At 49.1% G+C, this 27,074-nt stretch overlaps 1 protein-coding gene across 4 annotated transcripts in view; it reads left to right on the top strand.

Annotated features, from left to right (window-relative positions):
- Nucleotides 1-27,074, top strand: part of CHD6 (chromodomain helicase DNA binding protein 6) — a 2,307,824-nt gene that overhangs the window by 2,006,622 nt on the left and 274,128 nt on the right. For 3 of the 4 annotated variants that reach the window (XM_069652123.1, XM_069652121.1, XM_069652124.1), the window contains exon 33: nt 22,734-23,171. In XM_069652123.1, coding sequence (XP_069508224.1) covers nt 22,734-23,171 — 438 coding nt within the window. The remainder of the gene's footprint in view (nt 1-22,733; nt 23,172-27,074) is intronic. The other variant, XM_069652122.1, reaches the window with a different exon arrangement.

Genomic DNA, 27,074 nt, shown 5'->3' with positions numbered 1-27,074 from the left:
CGGTCGAATATAAAAAGTAGTATCCACTGCCACCAGCCAAAAATCGATCAGGGGGGACGGAGACGTGCCCCCTCGAACAACAGACCCCAGGGCAATCGAATTGCCCCGACCAGTACGTCCACAATATGATGGTTTGTACTGGTTTCTGTTCATAATTTGGGACTAGCAAAGCCAATGGTGACTTTACATGCCCTGGGAGACAGTAGTCAGTCCCAGGGTATGGAGTCTATGTTGGGGGTCGCTACGACACCCCTGGGTTACGGCACGGAGGGTGCTGTGTAACCCACATCAAAAAAACACATGAGACCCTATGGAGAAAAAGACCCCATAGTCCATAAAACACATGGAAAGTTAAAGGAACACCTCAAATCATGTCTAAGAGTGGGAGCAAAAGAATCTCACTCGTAGCAGGAGAGAAAAAAATAAACCCCAAAAATCCAGCAAAGCTGCTGGGGGACTCACTAGGTTTGGGAAATTAGCCTTACAGAGAATTCTCCCTAACACCTTGATCCTCTAATATTTTTAGGAATCGTTGCAGAAATAGCTCTTGCCCGGAGTTGGGAGCGTACACTACGGCCAATGTATATGGGGCCTCCTGAAATTTATCCTTGACCACAATATATCTCCCTTCCTTATCTCTAGTCACGTCACAGACTCTGAAATCCACCGTGTTCCGGATAGCCAAGGCCACCCCCTTTGTTTTACTTTGACCGGAGGCATGGAGAATCTGGTCGAAGCCACGCAATTTCATCCTACCTTGGTATGTACGCATCAGGTGTGTCTCCTGGAGGCCCATAAAGTCCGGCTTTCCTTTCTGTGTAAAATGTTCTAGCTTTTTCCTTTCAAAAGAGGGGTGTTCAACCCCCTCACGTTATGCGTTAGCCACTTGAAGAGCTACCTATCAAAAGGAGTTACCGCTACTTGGGGGGTGCCCCTCTGCCCTCTGCTCCAACCAACTGCTAGCTGCCGTCCCCCAACTTCTCCCCCCTTGCCCCTCCCTAATCCCCTCCCCCACCGAAGGTTAACACCTTCCTGCTCTCTCCCCATTCCTAATACGGGCGTCAACGCCCTTTCCGATTCCAACATGTTTGCTCCCCCTGCGACCCGCAAGCTTTCATCCTCCTTTTTGAGGCCCACCACCCCTGACTTTACCAATTCAGTTTAGGGCTTCGTCATATTCTCACAACTCGGTATACAGGGCTTTCCTTTACTCTGTGGATCGCCATGCCTTGATCCTCTTCTCCTTTTATCGCCGACTGTCGTCAATTCCCATGGTCGGGGCCTAGGTCGGCCATTCACACCTTTCTGGCCTGAGATAGAGGGGGCATCCTCCAGGTCCAATCCCAGAAGATCAGCCCCTTCCTGCAGAGAGGTGATCCGCCTCTGGGCTCCCTCCAATTCGAAAGTCAAGCCAAACGGAAAGGTCCATTTATATCGGATTGCCTTCTCGTTGAGGACCTTCAGCAATGGGCCCATTTGTTTCCGTTTCAGGAGTGTGCTGCTCGCCAAGTCCTGAAAGAGCGCAATCTGTTGAGCCTCAAACATAATGGGTTCTTTTGGTCTTGCTGCCCTAAGTACCGCCTCATTCGAGGGGATTGGGTCCTCCGACGTATTCCATATCTGACATGTAATCACCACAGCTGTGCTGCTTCGGAAACTTTTTTCTGCGTCCTGCGTCGATGACGTCGACGCGCCGTCGTCGAGGACCTCCTCCGACGTCCGACGTCATCCGATGTGATAAGTAGGACGCACGACGCCCGTAGCCTCAGTTCCGTTTTTTCTGCGAACGTGTTGCTTCGTGACTCTCGGTTAGCGCCTCGACTCTTTGGAGTTCTGTTCTTCTCGGTTCTTCGAACCTGTTCGTTTTGTGCAAATCCTTCGTGTGAAGATGTCTTCGACTTCGTCTTCGACCCCGCGTCCGGGTTTCAAGAAGTGCGGGGAGTGTGGGTCCAAGATGTCGGTGACGGACTCGCACGACGCCTGCTTCTGGTGCCTCGGGGAGGCCCACGACACAGATGACTGTATCGACTGCCAGTCGCTCACGTCCAAAGCCTTACGCGAATGTAAGAAGAAGTTATCGGTAGGTCGGGTGTCCAAGCCCCGGAAGTCGAAGTCTGCGGGGCTTTCGACGGATGATTCGAGGGGTGACTCTCCGCGTCATCGTCGGAAGTCTCGTGGGTCTCCTTCTAGGAGTCGGTCTCGCCACTCCTCAGCCTCTTCGAGGCATTCTCGGAAGCGCCGACACCGGTCGTCTTCCAGGTCCTCTTCGGAGGACTCTGCCCGGCACGTCGCTTACCCCACCGGCCGTGCGACGCCGGAGGAATGGGCTTCCTTCGGGAAGAAAATGCTGGCGATTCTTGAGTCGCAGGGTACTAAGCCGTCCGCGCCCCCGAGTGGGGTCGGTCGTGAGAGGTCGAGAGACACCGCTCGCAAGAGTGGTTGGCACGAGTCACGGGAGAGGTCCCGTTCGGACAAGGAGACTCGTTCTCGACGTACCCGTTCCAGGTCCCGGTCCTCGATGCGTTCGAGACCATGTGCACCTGTGAGGTCTTCAAGGAAGACATCCACGTCTGAGGCGTCGAGGGCGTCGACAGGCTTTCTCGAGGCTCCGGCTCCGAGGAAGTCGTCGAAGCCGTCGACGCAGGACACGCTCGGGGCTCCAGCTTCGAGGGCTGTGTCGACGCCGCCGATGCTGGCGGCGCTGCATCTGACGTGGTCGCCGATTTCGTCGACGCCGATCCTCTCGGCGCCGATGCCTGTTCTATCGACGCCGGCGCCGATTCGCTCGACGCCTTTCGTGTCGGAGGTACCCCGTGGCACGGGAGAACCCCCTAGGAAGGCTCTGGTTAAGAGCAAGCACTCTCGGGTGCCTTCTTTTCGCCACCTGGAATATATTTCAGAGGCGGATGAGGATTCTGATGACCTGGTTCCTAGTCAGGTTCCAGATGATATTGTCTCGAGCCACGGTCTGTTTGACGATTTGAGGCAGTCACTGCATGATGCCAGTGGACTGGACACCTCTTCGGAGGAGGAATTTTGTAGGCCTGAGCCTGGCTCTCATGCCGATTCCTCGTACCGGCACCTTATGGCTAGGGTTTCTGAGTACTTGGGATGGTCTGCTCCCCCAGGGGAGTTTGTGCAGGATGATCTAACGGACATCCTTGATGTTGGTCCCCCAACTGACCCGGTACTGCCGTTCCATATGGCTTTACAGAGAAGGGTGGCGGAGGCTTGGACTGCTCCGGAGAGTCTCCCGGCGGTGGGCAGATCCTTGTCGCGAAAATACCGTCCAGCCAGTAGCGACCCCTGCTACTTGACCAGGCACCCCACTCCGGAGAGTTTGTTGGTGCAGGCGGCCACGGCCCCGGCGAAGCAGGCGTCGTACCCTACCATCCCTCCTGATAGGGACGACAAACGTTTTGATGGCTGGGCGAAGAAAGTGTTTTCTTCTGGTGGTATGCCGCTTCAGGCGGCCAACTCCATTTGTGCCTTGTCTCGTTTCACACACACTCTGTGGAACTGTGTTGCGTTAGCGGCTGAACATATTCCCGAAGGGGACGAACGGGATGGTTTCCTTGCTATGGTCCAGGATGGTAAGGATGCCATGTGTGAGTCCGTTCAGTCGGGTTTGGACTTAGCTGAATGCGTCAGTAGGTCCATGGCGGCGAGCACCGTGATACGCAGGTTTGCGTGGTTGCGGAAGTCGGGGTTTGCTCCTGATGTGCAGTCCCGGCTCCTCAACATGCCCTTTGACGGTGAACACCTTTTTGGCAGCAAGGCTGACGAGAGCCTTGAGAGGTTGCAGACCTCAAAAGCTGCAGCGAAGTCGTTGGGCGCTGCAGTTCGCCAACCTCCGCCTTTTCGTCCTAGGGGACAGCAGTGGAGGGGTGGTTCCTTTCGCTATTACACGTCCTTCAGTAAAGCGAGAGGAGCTGGCAGTCAAAGAGGCCAACGCAGGGGTACCAGAGGTGGACGACAGGGTACCCGTGGTGCCAAGGCCGCTCGGGCAGTTGCCTCTTTGCCCTCAGGTAACGCCGCAGCCACTCAGTTATGAGGCCATGTCCCATGGTTCGCCCGTTGGGGGAAGGCTGGCACAGCATCTTGTAGAGTGGCAAGCCATTACTTCAGATGTGTGTATTCTGGAGATCATAACCCACGGCTACTGTCTTCCCTTTCGGCACAGGCCTCGCGACAATCCACCGGGGAACTTCTCTTTGCAGAGTCCGGATCCGCTCCTTGCGCAGGAAATTCAAGCCCTCCTGGAGAAAGGCGCCATAGAACTGGTGCCTGTAAAGGAGAGGAACAAGGGATGGGTATTCCCCTTATTTTTTTATTTCGAAGAAAGACTGGGGATTGAGACCCATCATGGACTTGCGCGGTTTGAACAAACTCCTCAGGAAGGACAAGTTCAAGATGGTTACTCTCTCTCAAGTCCTCCAGGCCCTTCAGCTTCAGGACTGGTTGGTGTCACTCGACCTCAAGGATGCTTACTTCCATGTGCCGATCCATCCCAAGCACAAGAAATACCTGAGGTTCGCGGTTGGCGACTCGCACTTTCAGTTTCGGGTCCTGCCATTCGGATTGACCTCCGCCCCGAGGGTTTTCACCAAGCTCATGGTGGTGGTGGCAGCGCATCTCAGGCAAGGGGGGATTCACGTCTACCCCTACCTGGACGATTGGTTGATCAGGGGGAGCTCTCCCGAGCAAGTCCTGGATCATCTGTCCGTCACCTGCCACTCCCTTCACAGGCTGGGCTTCTCCCTCAATTTAAATAAGTCCCATTTGACGCCAACACAGCGGCTCCAGTACATCGGAGCAGTGCTCGACACTTCCCTGGGGCAGTGTTTTCCTCCCCAGGTGAGGGCTCTTCACATTCAGCAGATGGTGCACAAGTTTCAGCATGCCCAGACGCTCCCAGCGTTCGGGTTCTTGAGGTTGCTCGGCCTCATGGCATCCTGCATTCTTCTGGTGCCAGAGGCTCGCCTGCGGATGAGATCTTTGCAGTGGGCACTCAAGACGCAATGGTCGCAGTCCTCCGGCAGGATGTCGGACCCGGTTCAGGTGCAGCCCTCGGTCGCCCGGGACCTTCTGTGGTGGGCCGTCGAAGGCAACTTGATGAAGGGGGCTCCATTTTGGCTTCCCTGGCCGGAGGTGACGATCGTGACGGATGCATCCCTCATGGGATGGGGAGCTCATGCCAACGGGCTGACAGTCAGCGGTCGTTGGTCTCCAGGCTCCATATCAATCTGTTGGAGCTGAGGGCCGTCAGGCTAGCCCTGAAGGCTTTTCTGCCGACTGTGCGAGGAAAGAGTGTCCTGATCCTGACGGACAACACAGTGGTCATGCACTACCTCAACAAAAGGGGGGGGGGTAGGGTCACTTCCTCTGTGCAGGGAGGCGATGCAGCTCCAGTTCTGGGCCATCCAGCAGGAAGTTTCGATCTCGGCAGTTCATCTGGCCGGAGACAAAAACGTGACGGCGGACGCTCTGAGCAGGCAGAGCGCGATCTCTCACGAGTGGGAGTTGGCTCAGGAGATTCTCCTGGAGATCTTCGCCCTTTGGGGGACCCCTCAAGTGGATCTCTTCGCCTCCAGTGTCAACCGGAAGTGCGAAAGGTTTTGCTCGCGGGAATTTCCTCCAAAAGGAGCCTTAGGAGACGCGTTCGTGTTGAAGTGGTCATTCCCGCTGCTGTACGAGTTTCCTGCGGTCCCCGTCATCCCGCAAGTGCTGCGGAGGTTACGGAAGTTCGGTTCCCGGATGATCCTCATTGCCCCGGCGTGGGCTCGGAGGACGTGGTACCCGGACCTTCTCGTCTTGTCCATCTGCCCTCCACGTCGTCTTCCCTACCGAGACGATCTGCTCTCACGGGAGGGGGGTCAGGTTCTCCATCCAGAGGTCAGATCCCTCAACCTTCACGCTTGGCTTCTGAAAGGTTGAGGTATAAGGATTGGGACCTCCCTGAGGACGTGATGCAGGTGTTGCTTTCGGCCCGAAGGCCAGCAACAAAGTCTCTGTACCATTGCCGTTGGCGTAAGTTCTGCGACTGGTGCAGGGTTCAGAATGTGGATCCTTTTACATGTGACATCCCCATGGTTCTGTCCTTTTTACTTTCTTTGGCCCACAGGGGCTTGCAAGTGGGTACCGTTAAAGGTTACCTGGCGGCGCTGTCCATCTTTAAGCGCTCGTCTGAAGAGTGTTCTTACTTTAAAATCCCTTTGATTTCACAGTTTCTGAAAGGGCTCACTAATGTGTTCCCTCCGTCACCTTTCCTGGTGCCCGGTTGGGATTTAAACCTTGTTCTTAAGTTTCTTATGGGTGCTCCGTTTGAGCCTTTACATTCTTGCCCTTTGAGGCTGTTAACTCTGAAAACTGTGTTTTTAGTTGCGGTTACTTCCGCTCGCAGAGTGAGTGAGTTACAGGCACTTTCAGTTAAGCCACCCTTCACTGTATTTCACAAGGACAGGGTTGTCCTTAGAGTTCGTCCTTCTTTTCTTCCGAAGGTAGTGACGGAATTTCATTTGGCCCAGAAGGTTGTTCTTCCTGCATTCTATCCTCCTCCGCATCCTGGTAAGGAAGAGGAGAGGCTCCATAGGCTTGATCCTAGGAGAGCTTTAAGCTTTTATTTTTCACGCATGTCCCGGGTCAGAGTGGACGATCAACTCTTTATTGGTTACGCTGGAAAGCGTTTGGGGCAAGCTGTGACGAAACAGACTTTGTCTCGCTGGATTATTTTGGCCATCTCGGAGTGTTACCGCTTGGCGGGTAACGACCCACCGGCTGGCTTGCGGGCCCATTCTACCAGGGGTATGGCTGCATCTACTGCCCTGCAGAGGGGTGTTCCTATTCGCAACATCTGTGATGCAGCCACCTGGGCTTCAGTACATACATTTGTACGCCACTATTCCCTCGATTCCATCCGAGGACAGGATCTGGCCTTTGGAAAGGCGGTCATTTGCTCTGCTATTTGATTGGCTAATCTAAATTTTGATTCTAAATTCTTTCCCTCCTCCTTGCTCTGGTACTGCTTTGGGAGTCTGTCATAGATATGGAATACGTCGGAGGACCCAATCCCCTCGAAGAACAAGTTACTTTCTTACCTGGTAACGTTCTTTCGATGGGATTGTCCGACGACGTATTCCATATCGCTCCCGCCCTACCTTCCCCGCTGCAGAATTTCTTTTGCGATTGCAGCTTACGTTCCGCAAGGCTTGGTGTCTGACTGGCAGTTGACTAATGTCACACGTTCTGGGGGAAAAAACTACAACAGTGGCTACGGGCGTCGTGCGTCCTACTTATCACATCGGATGACGTCGGAGGAGGTCCTCGACGACGGCGCGTTTACGTCATCGACGCAGACGCCGAAAAAAGTTTCCGAAGCAGCACAGCTGTGGTGATTACATGTCATAAATATGGAATACGTCGTCGGACCATCCCATCGAAAGAACGTTACCAGGTAAGAAAGTAACTTGTTCTTCTGGGCGTATCTGGTAAACGCCGCCAACACATCTCTCGGCCTCGCTGTCTGAACTTTGGTCATTCGCACGGTTCAATGCACCCGATCTAGCTCCACCGCCCCCGGACTGTCCTCTCCCAGGATATCAGCAAAGATGCCCTGAAGGACCGCCTTCAAATTCTTGTCGGGTACTGATTCCGGCAACAATTTCACTCTTATATTGATCCTGCGGGATCTGTTTTCCAAGTCTTCCATCTGAAAGATTTCTAGTGGCTACATCCAGCCTTTCTATAGCCTCGCTGTTAGCTGAAGTATCGTTGTCCACCTCCTGAAGGCCTTTCTCCAGCGCACCCGTCCTCTCCCCTAGCTGACGCATCTCTTGTTTCATTTCCCCAATATCTTCATTCAGATCATTGCGCATCAGCTGGAATTGTTCCTGAATGGTCTTCACCAGGTTTGCCTGCAGGGCGTGCAGCTCCCCTAGGAATTCCTGTCTGGGCATGGGTGCCAAGTCCTCTACTTCCTCTTGAATGGTTTCCTCTCCTGTCTTCCCTCGGGCGGCCCCGGAGCCTTCTTTCAAAGCCTGTGCCGGCCACATTGCCTGAAGGGTGCCCAGAGTTTCTCCTGAAGCGTGGGGCGCTTTCCCCTTAACTTTTGTGGACATGCTGCTTGCTTCTCCCCTGCGGGAATGCTCCCAGGCCGGTCGCCTTGCCCCAGCCCTCCTCAGTGCCCGGTAAGAACGAGCACGATGCAGACAAAACTCTCTCCCCCTGAGGGGCTGGAGTGTTCGTCCCCCCAGCAGACCCCGCAGGCACTCCGGCAAGACCCCTGGTTGCTACTTCTCCAACGTCCCGCTATGAGGGGTCAATTCGAATTCTTTCACTGCCCGGGGGAAAACTCCTGTGGGAATCAAGGCCGCTTGTGATTCCTCTCTAGAATCTCCCCAACACGCAGGCCGGCCCGTCCCGCGTTACTCCTTGGGCCCTCCCACCTCAAAAGAACCTCCAACAGAAGAGGCTGTAACCACCAGCCGCGTGGCCGAAGTCCTGGGTCTAGTCCCTATCGCTGGAGCAGGGGGGAGTGTGAGCGTCAATCTCCTCAATCTCATAGTGTAAGTTATTACAAGATGCGCCACGCTGTGGTCAGGGGTCCCCCGCCATCACCCCTGGCCACGCACCTTCCAACACTCCAGATTGTGTGCAGCTCAATGCGGCCCACCGAACAGGGAGTACCTGCTGGGACCGGATCTTCTCCTCGTCGTGTCCGGTAGTTCGCCGAGTTGCAGCTGGCCTCTATCACTCCTAGGGAGCTCCGCTGGGGTCTGTACTCGTATAGGTCTCTGTCATGGCCCAGCTGCCTCCCGAACGCCGCCAGAGATTCAACCCCTCACCTTGGGGGGGACCTGCCGTCACAGAGCTCCTAGCTGCGCAGGGAATGCTGGCGGGGTGAGCCGCAAAAGAGGCCGAGTCCGCTGGCGCCTCCACCGGCGCTGCTGATCCCTCGCTCACGCGCGGGCTTGGCGTTGAGTCGCTCCCGGGGCCGCGCTCGCCAGGGCCCCTCCCAAGGAGCCGGGCCGCCAACAGCCACCTCTCCAAGGGCCCCCCTTCAGCAGAACGCCTCCTTAGCAGATAAGTCCTCGGAGAGATTACCATGCCGCAGCTCTCCGCCCCTCCCGAGCGCGTCGCTCCCTCCACTGCCTGCAGCGGGAGCGATGTCGCACCACGGAGACTCCTCAGCCCCCGGGCGCTCCCGGCGGCGTGTGCTCCGGACTGCTTTTCCACGCTGGCTGAAATTACCAGCTTTTGTCCTTTTCCACCAACCTCGCGGGGGGACACGCAGTGCTCACAGCGGGTCTGCTGACGGGGTGGTGGGCGCCTTTCGTCAGACAGGTTCGGTGAGCACCGTCGGCACGTCTACACTGTACCGGCGGCCATCTTGGAATCTTACTTCACAAGTGTTTTACAAATATGTGGAACTTCCGAATGCGTTTGTTCTCTGAAGGGGCAAGGATTGAACCGTTATTTCCCTCCACTAGAGCGCACACTCTAAAGAACTGGTTATGTAATCGTCGAGGCCATTTTGGGAGTATCCAGTGCTTCTAGTTGTTCGGCACATAAGTTGACTGGATTCTGAAACATATATAGTGTCTACTGTTTACATATTAGTTGTGTGTTTATTTAATTCTGGGTGTGATAATAAGGGAGGTGTACCCAGTCTTCTCTTTGGTTAAAAAGTCTGATTATAGCGTCCTCTTTTGAGACTGGTAATCCATAAACAAAAAACAGGGAAGTACCCAATTGTGTATACAAAAACAAAAACTCAATGGTTTGGCAGCAAGGCTGATGAGAGCCTTGAGAAATTAGACCTCAAAAGCTGCGGCCAAGTCATTTAGTGTCGCTATCAGGCAGCCGCAACCATTGCATTCCACAACTCAGGCTTGGAGGGGTAGGTCCTTTTCGCTATTATTCCTCATTTGGAAGAGCGAAAGGGCTGTCCAGTGAGAGGTCAGAGAAGAGTCCCTCTTGATGGACGAGGAAGAGGTACTAAATCCGCCCAAGCATCAGTATCTTTGACCTTCTGCTGCTGCTTCAGGTGCCTAAAAACCACTCTGAGGTCATAATCCACAGGACCCCGGTGGGAGACAGGTGCACTCAGCATCTGTAAGAATGACGGGCATTACTTCTGATGTTTCGGCCTTGCGAACAGTAACCCAGGGTTACTGCCTCCCCTCTTTAAGAAGGCCTCTGGATCATCCACCGGGGAGTCACTCCTGCAAAATTCTCCTCTCCTCTTGCCGGAGATTTCCAATCTGCTAGAGGAAGGTGCTATAGAACCAATACCTGTGACAGAGAGGAACAGGGGGTGGTACTCCCCTTTTTGATTTCCAAAAAGGACGGAGGATTGAGACCCATTTTGGACTTGAGATACTTGAAAAAGTTCCTCAGGAAGAACAAGTTCAAAATGGTTACCCATTCTCAGATCCTACAGGCCCTCCAGCTTCAGGATTGGATGGCGTCATTGGACCTTCAGGATGCTTACTTTCATGTGCCTAACCATCACAAGCACAGCCAAGTACCTGAGGTACGCCGTTGGTGGTTCTCATTTTCAGTTTCAAGTTCTGCCATTCAGGCTGACCCCTGCCCAAGGGTTTTCACAAAGTTAATGGCAGTGGTGGCAGCACGTTTCAGGGGAGGGTGGATTCATGTCTACCCCTACCTGAACGATTGGGTGATCAGGGCCCATTCTCCCGAACAGGTCCTGGAACATCTCGGCATAACCTGCCACTCTCTCCACAGACTGGGCTTCTCGAAGTCCCACATGTTACCTTCCCAAAAGCTCCAGTTCATCAGAGCCGTCTTGGATGTGTCCTCCGGGAAAGCCTTGCCACCCAGTGTGGGCTCAACACATTTAGCAGATGGTCACCAAATTCCAGAATGCCCAGTGTCGCCGGCCTTCTATTTCCTAAGTTTGCTCGGCCTCATCGCATCCTGCATTTTTCTGGTGCCAAAGGCTGGGCCCTCAAGGCCCAGTGGTCTGTTTTCAGGCAAGATGTCACATCTGCTTCAGGTTCCAAGCAGGATTGCACAAGATCTCCTGTGGTGGGCCTGTGAGGACAACATTCTGAAGGGGGAACCTTTTTGGCAACCATGGCCGGAGATAATGGTAGTTTCGGATGCCTCACTCACGGGGTGGGGAGCCCATGCCAACGATCTGATGGTCAGCAGTCGTTGGTCTCCAGGGAATGGGGAGGGGAGGAGGGAGGGTGGCGGGGGGGTGGAGTGCGGCTGGCGGTGCCAAGTTGGGATTGGGGATTTCACAGGGGGGACGTGGGAGGGGAGGGATTTAGTTGGGGCTGGGAAGGGAAGTTGTGGAAGGGGGGGGGGGGTTTGGAGTCGAAGACAACAGTTGGGGACAGGTGTTGGCGGGGACGAGGGTGAAATACAGGGAGGGGGTACAAGGCCTGAGACGGTAATGACAAGGAACAATGCAATATCAGTAACAGGACTGGATATGGGGACTGGCGACACCGGAGGGGAATGGATTGGGGGGTGGGCCCGGAAGGTAACCGAAAGGTGTTCCTGGGAATGTGGCTCCAACAGCTTAGATGGGTAGGGCAGGTGGCTTAAAAATCGGGACATGGAATGTCCGGGGACTGGGACTGAGCCAGAAGAGGAGGGTGGGAGAATTCCTGAAACGGCAAGGAATTCAAGTTGCCTTGATACAGGAGACGCATATGGGTAAGGAAGAGCTGGGGAAACTATGGGGAGGACAGGTATTTGGGATGACTTACTCGACCCAAGCAAGGGGAGTGCTCATCTGGGTGGCTAGTGGGGTGTAAGAATAGTCACATTTGATGCATGTGCGTGACATTCTGTTGCTACGACAACATCTTCATGTATGGTTCCAGAATGTTGATGGAAGCATACACGAAGATGTTGATGGAAGAGGTTGGTCTCTCCGGGGCTCTTACGAATAAACCTGTATGAATCTTGATTCACACAAGATCGGAGTTGTGTGTTGATGCGTCAATGTACACTACAATTGGCGACGAGGATGTCCTAAGGAAGGAGCCCCGGGCGCAGCGTTCGTAGTGAAAGGAAGCTGTTGATCGCTGCCGTTACAGTGACGAGGTACGGTATGGCGATCGTAATTATATTAAAGAGAGAAATGCGCTCATGAGAAGGTGAGGAGCGGGAGACCGGGTGTAAAAAAAAAAAACAAAAGAGACTTTAAATTGTACTTACAAGCAGCGGCGGATGAGAGACGTGCGCGAGCGGCCAACTGCCTATCGCATTAGAGGAAAGGACCCTAGTACGTGCTGAACGTGCCGCCATTTTGAAAAAAAAACGGAGAAGCATACGGAAAGAGGTACAGATACAATGTGGATGTTATATAAGTGGTGCATTTAAAAAAAAAAAAAAAAAGTGGACAACACTTATTGAAATAGAGTGCGGCACATTAAGTGAAGGTGCCCCAGGAAGTTTATTGATATAGAGTGCAGCACATTAAGTGAAGTGCCCCAGGAAGTTTTAGCAACATCTGTTGGAATATAGGGAACATCATGCAGACCATATCTGCTCCAGTGAAGTTTTTGCCATTGCCTGGGAATCCAACATGTCCTTGGGAACAATGGCAGGATAATTTTCAAGTATATCTGAGAGCAATTGGAGGGTCAAGATACAGTGATGATCAGAAGGAGGCCACTCTTCTAAGTTGTGTAGGTGCGGAGGCACTAAGGATTTTTAGGACTTTACCTGAATTGGTACAGGATGAAGTGAGTTGGGAAGAATCGTCGAGTGGAGCCAGAAAATATGACACAGCAATGGCCAAACTCAATAAACATTTTGGAAATAAAATTAATATAGTATTGGAAAGATATAGATTCTTTACGCGAAAACAAGGTAAGGAAGAAAATATAGACTCGTATTTAGCTGCATTGAGGGGGTTGATGGCCACTTGTGCGTTCACAGGAGTTGCAGATGAATATTTAAGAGATCAGGTGGTGTTACATGTGGCAGATCCCCGGATTCAACAACGGTTATGGCAAGCGAAAAACCCCACATTGGATAAAACAATTGAGATAGCCAGATCTATGGAATTGGGGGAAAAATGTATGAAGGAAGTTCAAAAGAAAATGGAGAATGTGGAAGTTAAATCAGTACAAGAGATGGAGGTTGGGAAATATACCAGTCAAGAAGATGATTTGGTTGCCATTGTCAAGAGGTTGGTCAAATCAGATGTTAATAGTGGAAGTAGACAAGGAAGGAGTGGAGTGTTCAAACAGAATAACAGATGCTGGAATTGTGGATGGCATAGACATGCCGATACAGAAAGAGATTGTCCAGCTGCGTCAGCGGAATGTTACAGATGTGGTCAATTGGGACATTTTGGAAAAATGTGTCACAACAATAGATCAAGAGGAAGATTCAACAGCCGGTTTGGGAGAAATATTGGACGCTACAATAGAGGTAGAGGTGCAGCGATGACAAGTATAAAAGCAATGGAAGACATGGGTGGTCCGAGCAATTTTTTGGCAATCAAGGATCGGCTTGAAGATGAAGTTCAAATACTAACTCTTGCATCAAGTGAAAAAGAGATGGGACCATGGGTAGCCATGGAGATAAATGATATAACGCTACAAGTAATGGTGGATACTGGTTCTCCTTATACAATGGTTGATGTAGAGACGTATGTCAATGTCTTAAAAAAAAATTTGGGGGAATTACAAACGACAAAAATCAAGGCAACGGGATATGGAAAAACACCCATCAACATTATAGGATTTGTGTGGGTACATCTGAAATTTGAAGGGAGAGAAACATATTGTAGATTATTTGTGGCTGAGAATGGATTTTCAATAGTAGGTTGGTGGGAGCAAGCAACATTGAAAATCAGAATTCATCCTGGTGAAAAGGTACCCATCTTAGCATTACGGAGAGCAGTTGTGATACAGCAGAAAATTTGGCAAAAGCCTTTCCGAAAGTTTTTAAGGAGGAAATTGGTTTACTCAAAGGATTTGAACATCGAATCATACTAAAAAGGGGTGCAAAGCCAGTGGTACATAGAGTGAGAAATATACCCATTGGTACCAGAGAAGCATTGAAGGCTGAATTAGAAAGGTTATGCAAGCAAGATGTCATTGAACCTATTGAAAGCTCGGAGTGGTTATCCCCCATCGTGATTGTCAAAAAACAGGATGGGTCCATTAGAATGTGTGTGGACCTAAGAGACTTAAATTCTAACATTTGGGTGGATCGCCATCCGTTGCCGAACATTGGGGAAATGTTGACTACCATGAAACCGGCAAAGTATTTTACAACGTTAGATTTATCGTCAGCGTATCACCAGGTGCTGCTGGAAGAAGAGAGTAGACATCTAACGTCTTTTTCTTGACACCCTTAGGAGCCTTCCGGTACAAGAGAATGCCGTTTGGGTTGGCTTCAGCAGCTGCAGTGTTCCAGAGACTGATGCATCATTTATTTGAGGGTCTACAAGGAGTACATTATTTTCAGGATGACATATTGGTGTCAGGAATGTCTTAAGAAGAACATGATGCAAAGTTATTGGGAGTATTACAAGTATTACAACAAAAAGGAATGACCTTAAAAATTGAGAAATGCAAAATCAAGAGAAGTGAAGTAACATATTTGGGTCATCGCATAACTGCTGATGGAATAAAGCCAAAAGACTCATTAGTAGATACCATTTTGAAAATTGCTGATCCCAAGAATAAGGACCAACTGAGGAGTTTCATGGGATTAACTGAATACTACTCGAAGTTTGTTGACCATTATTCAGACAGAACAGAGAGAATGAGAAGTTTAATGTGCAAAGGTGTAAAATTTGAGTGGACTGAAGGTATAAAAAAGGAATTTGAACAAATCAAAATTCTGATCAATAAAGCACCGGTATTAAAATTATTTGATTCAAGCGCAAAAACAAGAAAATCTGTGGATGCAAGCAACATAGGACTGGGAGGAGTTCTAGAACAGGTTCAGACTGGCCAAGTTGTTCCAATTGCTTTCGCTTCACGGACGTTAAGAGGTGCTGAGAGACATTATTCAACAATTGAAAAAGAAGCTTTGGGGGTTAAATGGATATTGGAACATTTCAAAAGTCTCATTTGGGGCATTCCGGTGGACATTATTACAGATCACAAACCACTTGTACATGTGTTGAATTCAAAAAATCCTCATATGACCTCTCCAAGAATAAGAAGATGGATATTGATCATCATGCAGTTCAATGTGAGGATAAAATATACTCCAGGAAAAAACAATGTGGTAGCGGATTGTTTTTCTCGCCTGCCGTGTGAGAACGTAGCAGAGGTTGGTGATGAAAGTGAAACAGTGATGGAAGAACAAAATATGGACTGTATTATTGCTCAAGTGCATCCCAGTTTTTCAAAGGAGGAATGGATAAGAGCTAGTGAATCTGACCCTGAACAAGAAATGTTGAGAAGAGCCATTGAGAGTGGATGGCAAAACATGGATGACAATACAAAATACTGGGAGAAATTTAAGGATGAGTTATCTAATGACAAAGTTTGTGTTTATCGAGGAGAACGCATCATACCTCCAACGAATTTGAGGAGGAAAATTATGGACATTGCCCATGAAGGTCATGTGGGAAGGATGTTGACAAAGAGAAGAGTAAGAACTGCTTATTGGTGGCCTAACATGTGGAGTGAAATGGAAACTTTGGTCAGAGATTGTACTGCATGTGCAGTGAGTGACAAGAGTAAGTTGAAAATTACAACCCCATTGCAACCAGTGAATATTCCTAGTACAGTATGGACAAAATTAGCCATTGATATAACTGGGCCCTATGAGACATTAGAGTCGAATAAAGTGTTCCTCATAGTATTGGTAGATTATACGTCTAAGTGGGTGGAATGTGGCATTGTTGAGGACTCAGTGTCAGCTATCAAAGTAGTGAAATTTCTGGAAGAAATCTTTAACCGAGAAGGTGAACCGCAAGAACTGGTGTCGGACAATGGAACTCAATTTATGTCTGTAGAGATGCAAAAGTTTCTGAAGGACAGAGTTATTAAACATAGCACCACAGCTTTATACCATCCAATGGGAAATGGGTTGGTAGAGAGGATGAATCGTTTTATAAAAGGTATTATTCAGCTAGCCGTGATAAATCAGTTACCCTGGAAAGAGACACTCAAAGAGGCTCTCAATACATACAAAGTCACGCCACACTCAGTCACTGAGGAAATGCCATTCACGTTGATGAGAGGAAGGACACCTACTAATAGACTGAGACCTGCTTGGATGGAGAGAAAAGGAAATAAGGAGATAAATTTGGAAGACATTGTCAGCAAAGTAAAAAGAAAACAAGAAGAGTATAAAAGATACTATGACAAACAAAAACATGTTCAAGAAAGCCAAATTGAATCAGGTGATTGGGTTAGAGTCAAAGAGCCAAACAGGGTGATGAAAGGAGAATCAAGATATCGTCCTCCTCAAAGAGTGAAGGAGTGCTCAAAGAAATCTGTGATATTAGAGGATGGCAAAAAATGGTCATGCGATGATGTAGTTTTGGCAAAGGAAAATGAGATGAGGAGAAATGAAGGAGAACAAGGCTGGTGTGAGGAAACATTCCGGAATAAGATATCCAAGGATGATATTGAAGAAACAAGAGTAAGATGTAAAGATAATATACAAGAGGAGAAAACCCAAGGTAGACCACAAGAAGTAGGGAGTGACAAATCTTGGGCAATACCAAGACACAGGAGAAGATGTTGGAACCGTAAATCTGACTATGTGTACTATTGAAGATTTGATATTTAATGATTGGATCCAGATAACGAAATACAACCCTGATATAATGAAGATACTGTATCCTTTATTAATATACATAGTTCAAGTTATTATGCACAGTAATGTATATATATGCAACAGCAGTTAGATATAATAAGGGTGTTCTAGTTTTAATGAGTTTTTTTTTTATTTTGTTATTTTGTTAGAAGGGGAGATGTAAGAATAGTCACATTTGATGCATGTGCGTGACATTCTGTTGCTACGACAACATCTTCGTGTATGGTTCCAGAATGTTGATGGAAGCATACACGAAGATGTTGATGGAAGAGGTTGGTCTCTCCGGGGCTCTTACGAATAAACCTGTATGAATCTTGATTCACACAAGATCGGAGTTGTGTGTTGATGCGTCAATGTACACTACATGGGGGAACCACTAAAAGTGGAAACCGTGTTGAAGGATGGGATAGGAAGAACAGTGGTGATAGTGGGCTTATGGGAAGGCTGTGCAATATGCCTGGTTAATTCATATGCGCCGAACACCGACGATAGGGAGTATTTCCCGTCAGTCCTACGTATGATGGGGCCATATAGGGGAGAGATGTTTGTGTGGGGAGGGGACTTTAACTGTCACTTGGTTGAATGCCTGGATGGAACCGGGGGTACGGGACCCTCTAAAAAGCACATGACATTGTCACTTCAAGGGGTGATGATGGAACTTGATTTGGTCGAGGTATGGAGAGAGAGGCATGGGGAGGAAAAGGGTTTCTCCTATTACTCGAGCGTGCACAGCTCATATTCTCGCCTGGGCTACCTCCCAATAGGGAGGGAATATTGTCAACACTTTGAGAAACCGGAGTACCTGGGGTGCACCCTATCGCACCACTCCCCCTAGTGGTTGAATTATTCAGGGCTACAGAGAGAGACCCCCGACTGTTGTGGCGACTGCAGAAAGAGGCATTAGAGTATGGGGCGTTTGTTAGCAAAATACGTTCAGGGATTGAAACCTATTTTTAACTGAATGAGGGATCATTAAAGCCGATGGGGTTGCTCTGGGAGCCCTTTAAGGCGACTATAAGAGGAAGGTGCCTATCTATGACAGTAGGTATGCGAAAGTGGCTGCTGGACACGCTGCAGCAAAAGGAAGCCCAGGTAACGGACCTGGAGAGGGAGGCGGCAGGGGGCACCCAGTTAGGGGGAAAAGTTGATACAAAAGCTTGAACTCCACCAAAAGACCCTGGCGGACTTGTCACATTATAACAGTAAATGGGATGTGCGATTGCATGGGGAGGGGGATAAGGCGGGGAAGTTACTGGCCTGGCTGATGAGCAAAGAAAACCCAAGCGGGTCATTACCCAAATCAGGACCAAAACAGGAAGTTAGTTGGTACTCAGGAGAGGATTAATGAAGCCTTTCTATAGAGAAATATACACGAGTGAGAATGGGTATGTGGAGATGGACATGGAAGATCTCCTGGAATCAATAAATTTACCGAAACTATGGGAGGACCTACGAGAGGAATTGGAGGCCCCAATTGAGGAGGGAGATATTCGGTGGGCAATCCGCAATATGAGGAAGGATACAGCGCCTAGTAGTGTCGAGTTTCCGATAGTTTATTCCACGTTTGACCTCCTAGCCCCGCCGCTCCGGAAGATGTAGGAGGAAGCATTTGAGACGGGACATCTCCTGGAATTAACGAGAGAGGCGGTGATTACAGTGATTTTGAAGTAGGGGAGGGACCTGTTAGATTGAATGGCGTATCGGCCTATATCCTTACTAAATGTTGACTGAAACATTTTGGGGAAAATTCTGGCAACCAGGCTGGCGAAGGCGGTGCTGCAACTAGTCCATTCAGACCAATGTGGGTTTGTTGGGGGTAGGAATAGCTCGGGTAATATTTCCCGCCTCCACCATGTAATGGATTAGGTGAAGACGCAGAACCAAGAAATCGCGATAGCCTCCTTTGATGTCATGAAAGCATTTGATTCGCTAGAATGGAAGTGGCTATTTCGAGTGCTCAGAGAATTTGGGTTTCGGGAAAACATTTGCAGCTGGCTGGGCCTGCTATGCAGCAAGCCGATGGCAATGGTGCAGACAAATATTTGGGTATCTGGCTCATGGGAACCGGGCAGGGGGACACGGAAGTGGTGTGCAGCTTCCCCAATCCTATTTTCCTTGGCCCTAGAGCCATTGGCAGCATTTCTGTGGCAGGAGATGATGGAGACGGGGATTGAGGTAGGGGGTCTGAGGCATGTTGTCTCACTATATGCCGATGACTTGCTACTGTATGTAACAAACCCAAAGGTATACCTCCCGGAGCTGCTTGAGATACTGAGGAATTTCTGACTTATATCCGGTTTTCGTATTAATGCAGAAAAATCAGTATTATTTCCACTGGGAGGGTTACGGGATAGTCAATTGAAGGACCTACCAAAGCTGGGGATAAATTGGGAGAGGGAATCTTTAAGTACCTCGGCATACAGATATTCCATGACATCGAAGAGAAGTTTGTACACATCACGGGGAGGGCGCTGTCAAAAGTAGGAGACTCTGTACATTTTGGAAGAGCTTGCCTCTCTCCCTGATGGGTAGAGTGGCATTATGCAAAATGGTGATTCTGCCGTGACGACTTTACTTTTTCTTCAACATTCCATATGTGGCAAAAAAAGTCTTCTTCAAAATGCTGGATGGCAAGGTCTGGAAGTTATTGTGGAATACGGGAAGAAGGAGGCTATCTTTAGAAATATTACGGAAACCTAGGGAGGAGGGTGGACTGGGACTTCCAGACTACTGGAAATATTTTGTGGCAGCGTAACTACAGTGGGTGCTGCTATGGGATCAGCCCAGGGGGGAAGCTCTGAAAGGCCTGATAGGCGACTTACCGCCGAATTGCAGAGGTGTGGAGCTGCTGTGGTATCCACTAGGCAATAAGGGGAGGTCCATTGTGTTTGAGGCAGTAAGAGGGATATGGAAGAAGTATGTCGGCACAGGAAGAACCGGGGGCTGTATGATGGGGAACTTCCATGGGGCATAGATCAGAGACTCTGCCAGACCATCTGAAGGGCATGGATATAGAGGCTTCGAGAAAAGGTGTGTGAGCCTGTGGGAGATTTATTTGAGGGAGGGAAGCTGCTTACCTGTGAGGAATGGTGTCTGAAGTTCGGACTTCCGCAGGTCCTATTTTTGGCATATGTTGCGGTGGTCCAAAGGATGGCTGAAATCTGGGAGAGAATCCCGGAAGAACCAGAGTCGAGTCCACTGCTGCGGATGCTGTTTGACCAGACAGGGGGCAGGGCACGGATCTTGCAGATCTACAAGGCCCTATGGGAAGGGGAACCTGGGGGGGATCTGAAGGTGACGGAAAAATGGGAGAGTGATATGGGGCACCAGATATTGGAAAAGGCGTGGGTACAGATATGGGAACTGGTTTGGAAGGTATCACGCAATGCCCGCTTCCAACTGGTCCAATTTAACATTCTACACAGGACATATGTAAACCCAGTTAGGTTGCTGGCAATGAATAAGGACTTGTCGGATGAATGCCCCAGGTGCAGTAGAGTTTTTGTAACCTAAGGGATAGCCTGTGGTCGGGCAGGACGTTAAGGCTGGAATGATATTTAGTACAGGGGGGTAGTCCTGACCTCAAACTTTTACATTACAGTGATTTGCTGTAGGAACAATTCTAACACATCTCCATATTCAATACATCTACATAAATATGCATCCTAGGAGGAAAAACGTACAAATCCGAATTCTGGAAAAAAAACTGGAAAAACCAGTTGTTAAGACCTTTGTTTATTTAGGCCGCATATTTCAGCATGGATAGTTCAATTTTGCTGGCTGAAAGACTTACATACAAACAATAAACAGTAAACATAGTCACCAGCTTGCTAAGTGTTGACACACAGGTTACTGAATGCAACCTGTTATACTTGAAGTTGTACAGAAATCTAAAGGAACTTTTAGGCACTCTGCCAACGTATCAAAAAACGAACACATTCATAGGATAAGTATAGTGTGTTAACTCCACACTGCTATACTATTACTCTGTTGTGTTATCTGTGTGTTGTATTACAAGATATTGCTTCATATTTGTCAACACTTTTGCAACCTATACTTTGTACAATGCAATGCTTCAAAAAACCTAAAAATAGGGTCTGCTAAGAGGCGACGTCAACACTTAAGGTGGTAAAGATGATGTGGGTCATTGGTCTCAATGTTGTAGGTTCAAGACACGATGACGTGGGACGTTTCGGCTGTGAGAGGGTGGCAGCCTTCTTCTGGGGCCAGGAAAAGCAGGTCTCCCTTGCAATCAGAGGTATTTAGGTGTGTGAGCTGGTGGTCACTTTGCTCATGGTGGAGGGTTGGTGGCCCGCTGGCTGCAGGACGCTGGGTGCACACTTTGAAGTGATCTGAAGGATAGTGCACTGATGGGCAAGGTGCTACATGGGTTCCTCGGTGTGGAAGGAGTCCTGGAGGCAGGAGATAAGTTCCTGTCTGCGGAGAATGGACGGCCTGGCGATCGAAGCTAAAGTCTGGGATCTGTTGGCGTTTGGCAGATTCGCAGAGGTGCAATGCTTGTGTACAGATATGGGAACTGGTTTGGAAGGTATCACGCAATGCCCGCTTCCAACTGGTCCAATTTAACATCCTACACAGGACATATGTAAACCCAGTTAGGTTGCAGGCAATGAATACGGACTTGTCGGATGAATGCCCCAGGTGTAGTAGAGGCCAGGCGGGATTCTGGCACATGATGTGGGAGTGCGGAGTAATAACGGAATACTGGGATAAGGTGGTTAAAGGGGTGAATGACCTATTGGAGACCAAGCTGGAGCGGAACCCGGGTTTGGGGAATTCTCCCAGGTGGGAAAAAACAAAGTACAGAATAGAACTGTCCGATTTCTGCTGGTACTTGCCAAAAGCCAGGTGGCTATAACGTGGAAACACCCACAGGGACTGGTAATCGCTATGTGGAGGGTGGGTTCCATAGATGTGGAATGGTGGAACTGGCAATACTGCAGGGTGCAGAAACTGAGACGGAAGGGTAAGGGGTGACGATACACTGGACCCAACTGCTGAATGACCTGTCGAAAGCCAATGATCTAAAACCACCATAAGGGATTATCCGCCAGACTAGGTAGATGGGGATGAAGGGGGATGACAGGGGGGCTAAGGAGCAGAGGAGTCACCGGGTATTCGCCCCTCCCTCAGTGGAACCACTGAACATCAATGACTGTCAGCCGTTAACCATGAAACAGAAGAAGAGGCCTTGAAAGGAATAACCAGTAGATGCGTATGTGGGGGGGGGGGGTGTTTTGGGATATCTCTGGGTGTTGTACTTACTGTTTTGGTAAAAAATGCTAATACAAAAGTGTTTTAACATCAAAGCCCATTTAATCCAGGGGAGAAGTGTGGGGGCGGGGGGGGTCTGGCAGCTCCTTACAGTTGCATGTTTCCATGCAGAATGCCAGGCTGCGAATTGGCCGTCCCTCAATTTGATTGCTAAGCATTACTGCTTGGATTCTTTGGCAAGGGAAGATGCTCAATTTGGATGGTCATTCTCAAAGCAATTTGTCATCTAGCGTATCTTTTTCTCATAATGTGCATCCACCATCCTGTTCGAACATTTTGTAGACCCAAAGTAGGTGTCTGTGGGAGGAAGCTATCAATTGGAAGAAACCGTTGTTTACTGTTGGTAATGTGCTTTCTTCCACAGGTTTCATACAGCCTTCCCTCCTACACTTCATCTGTTGGATTTCTTGAAACCTTTGCTGTGTGATTTTAGTAGTAGTAGTTCTCAGTTTAGCCTATGTGGGGTAAGGGTAATTTGGTGAGACCTGCTGTATGGGGGTACGTGAAATCCCCTTTATACCAATTAGGCAAATCTGGAGATCTTACAAAGAGGAGGAATATGGGGAGGAAGATTGTATCTAACAGAATTTTACTAAGGGTACGTGATTTGTTTTCTGGAGCTAACCTAAAATGTATGTCATTGTGTTTGATGTTAGCAGGAAAACCTCTTGCCGCCTGTATGCCTGGAGGATGAAAGGAAGCCAAGACAGAACTTTGAAAACAAAAGAGAAGATGCCAAATATGGGTCCCTAGAACAGCAGGACGCAACCCACCGCAGATCTCCTGGCTCAATGAGTGACTGGCAGGAACCTGCAGTTGACCTTCCCAGAGTTTCAGAGCCATCTACATTTGTTCCCGCTTTTTCCACAAGCACAACCAAGTCAGGAAGTATGAATAGCATGCCCAGTTCCCCTGGAATGGACTTGTCTGGGATTCTTCAAGCGGGGTTAATTCATCCAGTGACTGGACAGATTGTCAATGGCAGCCTACGGAGAAATGATGCTGCTTCAAGGAGGAGAAGAGGGAGAAGGAAAAATGTGGAAGATATGGACCTGATCTTCCTCAAGGATCGAAATTTTCAGACCAGTGTTCTGGTAAGTGAATTATCTTTACATTGCTTAAATGACCTATTTGATTGTAAATACATATGATATATAATTCATGTAGTTTGATAGATCTCCTCTTTCCAAACAGCTGCTCTGATCTGAAATCATATTTAGCGAGTGATATTGAGGATTAGGCTCGGTTTTAGAGGGTTCCCTGATCTGCCAAAACGCTAGTATGTCTATTTTTATTTGACTTGAAATGTAGAATGGCACGTCTTCTATGCATTAAATAAGTTTACTCAGATCTGTGTTCAAATGTCAGCTGGACATGCTGACGTCATCCAGCCATCTGAACCCCACCTTCATTTGTGGCACTGTTTCACTTCGGCCGCTGTCTTTGCTAACCATACTACCACCTTCATCTTTTGCTCTTTGGGGCGGGCGGTCCCAAACACACCCATTGCTCTGCCCCCAGATTTGCTTCAAGCCACCCAGACCTCCATGCCAGTTTCTTTCCTGACAGCCTCCTACCTGCTACAATCAAGCAGCAGCGTGGGTCCTGTCCACCTCTCACCGTGTCTTCCCCTCACTGGCATCCTGCAGCCTTTCATCCTTTGTAGTTCTCTGCACACTGGCATGCTACTCGCAACGTCCCAGCCCACTGCACGTCATCTTCCGCACTGCAAACTGCGAAAGGTTCACACTGCACAAAGAAGGGCACATTGGGTATTAGGAATTGCTTTTGTTTGTTTTAAATCAGAAATTTCAGAATACATGTAGTAGTGATTTCAGAAGCACCTATTACAGATCACACTGCTTCAAAGATTCTCTTCTGTACATGAAAGGTCACAGTGTTTTATTTGTAATCAAAAGACCTGTACAGAAGATGTCCCTTATTCTGTGCAAGGTAGAGAAAAGGGTCTGAGAGACTGGAAAAACTATGTTATATGCACCAAGATACAGTACTTTCATCACCCCTTATTAAACTTTAATAGTTTGATATGTTTCAGAAAACAGTGCATAGTTGACAAAAACAACGTTCCATTGAATTTATACTAAGAATCTGGCCCACTAGGTGATGTCCTGATTTTTCCAATCTAATAAGCCACATTAAACCAGCTGAATTATCAGTAGTTTATCACGGAAAATAACCCACGAATAAAATCACACTACACATGTCAACATGCTTGACCTGCGTTTGAAAGCTTTGACTTCTCTGTTAGTGCTAATCCGATTGCCCCAGATGGTAGACATCTGCCTGGGATGTATTGTATTGTATTTTATTTATATAGCGTTCTTTCCCCACTTGTGTGGCCTCAATGCGCTTTTTCCTTGGTTGAACGCCCTTGGTGACCATAGTCAATGTCATTGGAGCATTCTAGGGGTCAGTTTAGGGAATGCGTGTGTGTATGTTGCCGTTCTAGGACTTGGGTGGCTGGCAAGGCTCGACTAAGCAGCTCGAGAGAAATCAGACACATGGGTGGGTGCTGTTGAGGGTTGGAGATGGATTGCTATTGTTGAGAGAGTTTGTGGGTCAGCTATACCAGTTTCCTTTCGGGTGGTGGTCACCGCATGCTATAGAATAGAGGTATTGCGGTACGTCAGGAGTTTCAGTCTGGACGGCTATGTGTGCACTAGGCCGGATGGGCTTAGCTGTAGGGGTATTCTATCATGCATGGGTGGTTGGCCGTGCCTGCGGCCTATGTCCACGTTAGTGGTGTGAGATATATGTCCCGTAAAATCGTGGGCCCCGTATAGTGGGAGAGAGGCCTACAGCAACAGTGCAATTTGAGAGCAAGGCCATGCACAGTTAGATTTGAGAGTCCTGTATAGTGGGAGAAGAGGTCTTTACACCTGACAATGCATCTGGGTACAAGACTAAGCAAGGTAGAGCCTGCACTAACAGTGCAATTTGAGCAGAGGGCTAAGTAGAGAGTCCTTGAGTAGGGAGTCCCGGGTCTCCCCTTGCAGTACGTTTCAACATAAAATGAACCATGGGAGACCGAGCCTAGATCGAGAATCCTCTATGGTCAGCAGACGGCCCCCGTTTTGCGGTGCTAGGGGTCTCAATAAGACGAACAAACAGGGGGTGGGGGCTACCTCTCGATTCATGTAGGTGGGGGGCCTAGGCATGAAAAGTCGGAGGTTGCAGCCTGTTGTGTAGTAAGTATCCGTAATGTAACAGTCATCAGAGGCTTGTTGGAACTAGCTAGGGGAATAGGGGTGTGGAGGGGGGTTGCTAGTGGTGGGAGCTTCCCAGGGTGAGCGTAGCGGGTTAACAGTGGCAGTGAGTAGTTAATGAATTGTGTGTGCTAGCCAGGGTCTTAATCTCATAGTTAGTTGTCTGTCATGTGGACCAGTGAGCAGGGTTTCACAGTGAGTGTGATGCGAGTGTAGCCACAGCGAAGGCTGCTGGCTTAGCTCAGGTGCTTGTAGGGTCGGATTGTTGTTGTGGGTGTGATGCTGGTGGATCAGGAAAGCCACAACGAAAGCTGCTGGCTTACCTGGAGATTCTAGACGGTGGGCGGTGTTGTTGAGCGGAGAGTGTTGATGTGTCACGTGAAAACCGCTGCGAGAGCTGCTGGCCCCTGAGTTATGATCAAAAGCGGAGGAGATTATTAGCAGAGTATTCACAGGGTGTAGTGGCTTAGGAGAGTGTTGCAAAAAGCCAGGTTGTAAGGGCTTTCCTGAATTTCAGGTGGTTTTCGATGTTGTGAATGTGTAGGGGAATGGAATTCCAGATGATTGGTGCTTGGACAGAGAAGGAGAAGCCGCTGAGTCTTATGAAGCTGTGCAGTGGGATCACTAGGCGAAATCCATTGCACAATCTGAGGTTCCTGGACGGTTGGTAAAGGACAATTTTGTCTCGTAGGTATTCAGGGCCAGTGTTGTCGATTGCGCGATGTGTGATGAACATGGCTTTAAAGGTGGTGCGTCGAGCAACAGGGAGCCAGTGTAGGACTCTCATGATAGGGCTGATGTGGTCTCTGGCGGGAAGGTTGATGAGATGTGCTGCTGCATTTTGGATTCTTTGGAGTTTCTGTAGTTGGGATGCGGGGGCTCCTAGATATAGGGAATTTGCATAGTCAAGGCGGGAGAGGATGGTGGAGTTGATGGCCGAGAAGCGATGGGGATAGGTGAGGTAGGGGAAAATCCACCTGAGGATACGTAAATGAAGGAAACAGGTTTTGGATACATTGGTGGTGTATTTGGTGAGGGATTGATCTGAGTCGAATTCACATCCAAGGTTTTTAACCACGTTTGAGGGTGCTGGTGCTTGTCCTAGTGATTCGGGCCAATAGGTATAGGTTGGGGAATGAGGGATGTTTTCCCGCATAGTAGGATTTCGGTTTTACCAGGGTTGAGAATGAGGTGGTTGTTCGTCATCCAGTGATCAATATCAGGGAGACAAGATGATGGGTCTAGGGTGCCTGATCCTTCCGAATTTGGGATTTTGAGGATGATCTGGGTATCATCTGTGTAGTTGTAGCATGTAAGGTTGTACGAACGGACGATTGCGGACATGGGTTGTATGTAGAAATTGAAGATTAGCGGTGACGTGGATGCTCCTTGTGGGACACCTTTGCAGACTAGATGTGATCTGGATGTGAATTGGTCGAGGTGCATGATTTGCGACCGGTTGGAGATGAAAGAAGAGATGCACAACAGGGCTGTGTTTTTGATTCCTAGTGTTTGTAGTCTGTCTGTCTCATAGCATGTGATCTATGGTATCGAAAACTGGCGACAGATCGAGAAGGAGTAGAACCGCACAGCTGTCTGCGTCGGCTGTTCTTATTAGGTCATCCCAGATGGAGACCAGGGAGAATTCCGTTCCCCTTAGTGGTCTGAAACCTGATTGGGCTGGGTCTACAAGGTTGTTGGATTCAGCAAATTGGCCAAGCTGTTTGTAAGCTGCGCTGTCGATCAGTTTGGCGATGAAACACGTATTGG

Source organism: Ambystoma mexicanum, chromosome 3p (genome assembly GCF_040938575.1).
Source record: "Ambystoma mexicanum isolate Mex_15411 chromosome 3p, UKY_AmexF1_1, whole genome shotgun sequence".
NCBI lineage: Eukaryota > Metazoa > Chordata > Amphibia > Caudata > Ambystomatidae > Ambystoma > Ambystoma mexicanum.
Note: the sequence above shows the minus strand (reverse complement) of the source record. Positions and strands in the feature narration are given on the sequence as shown.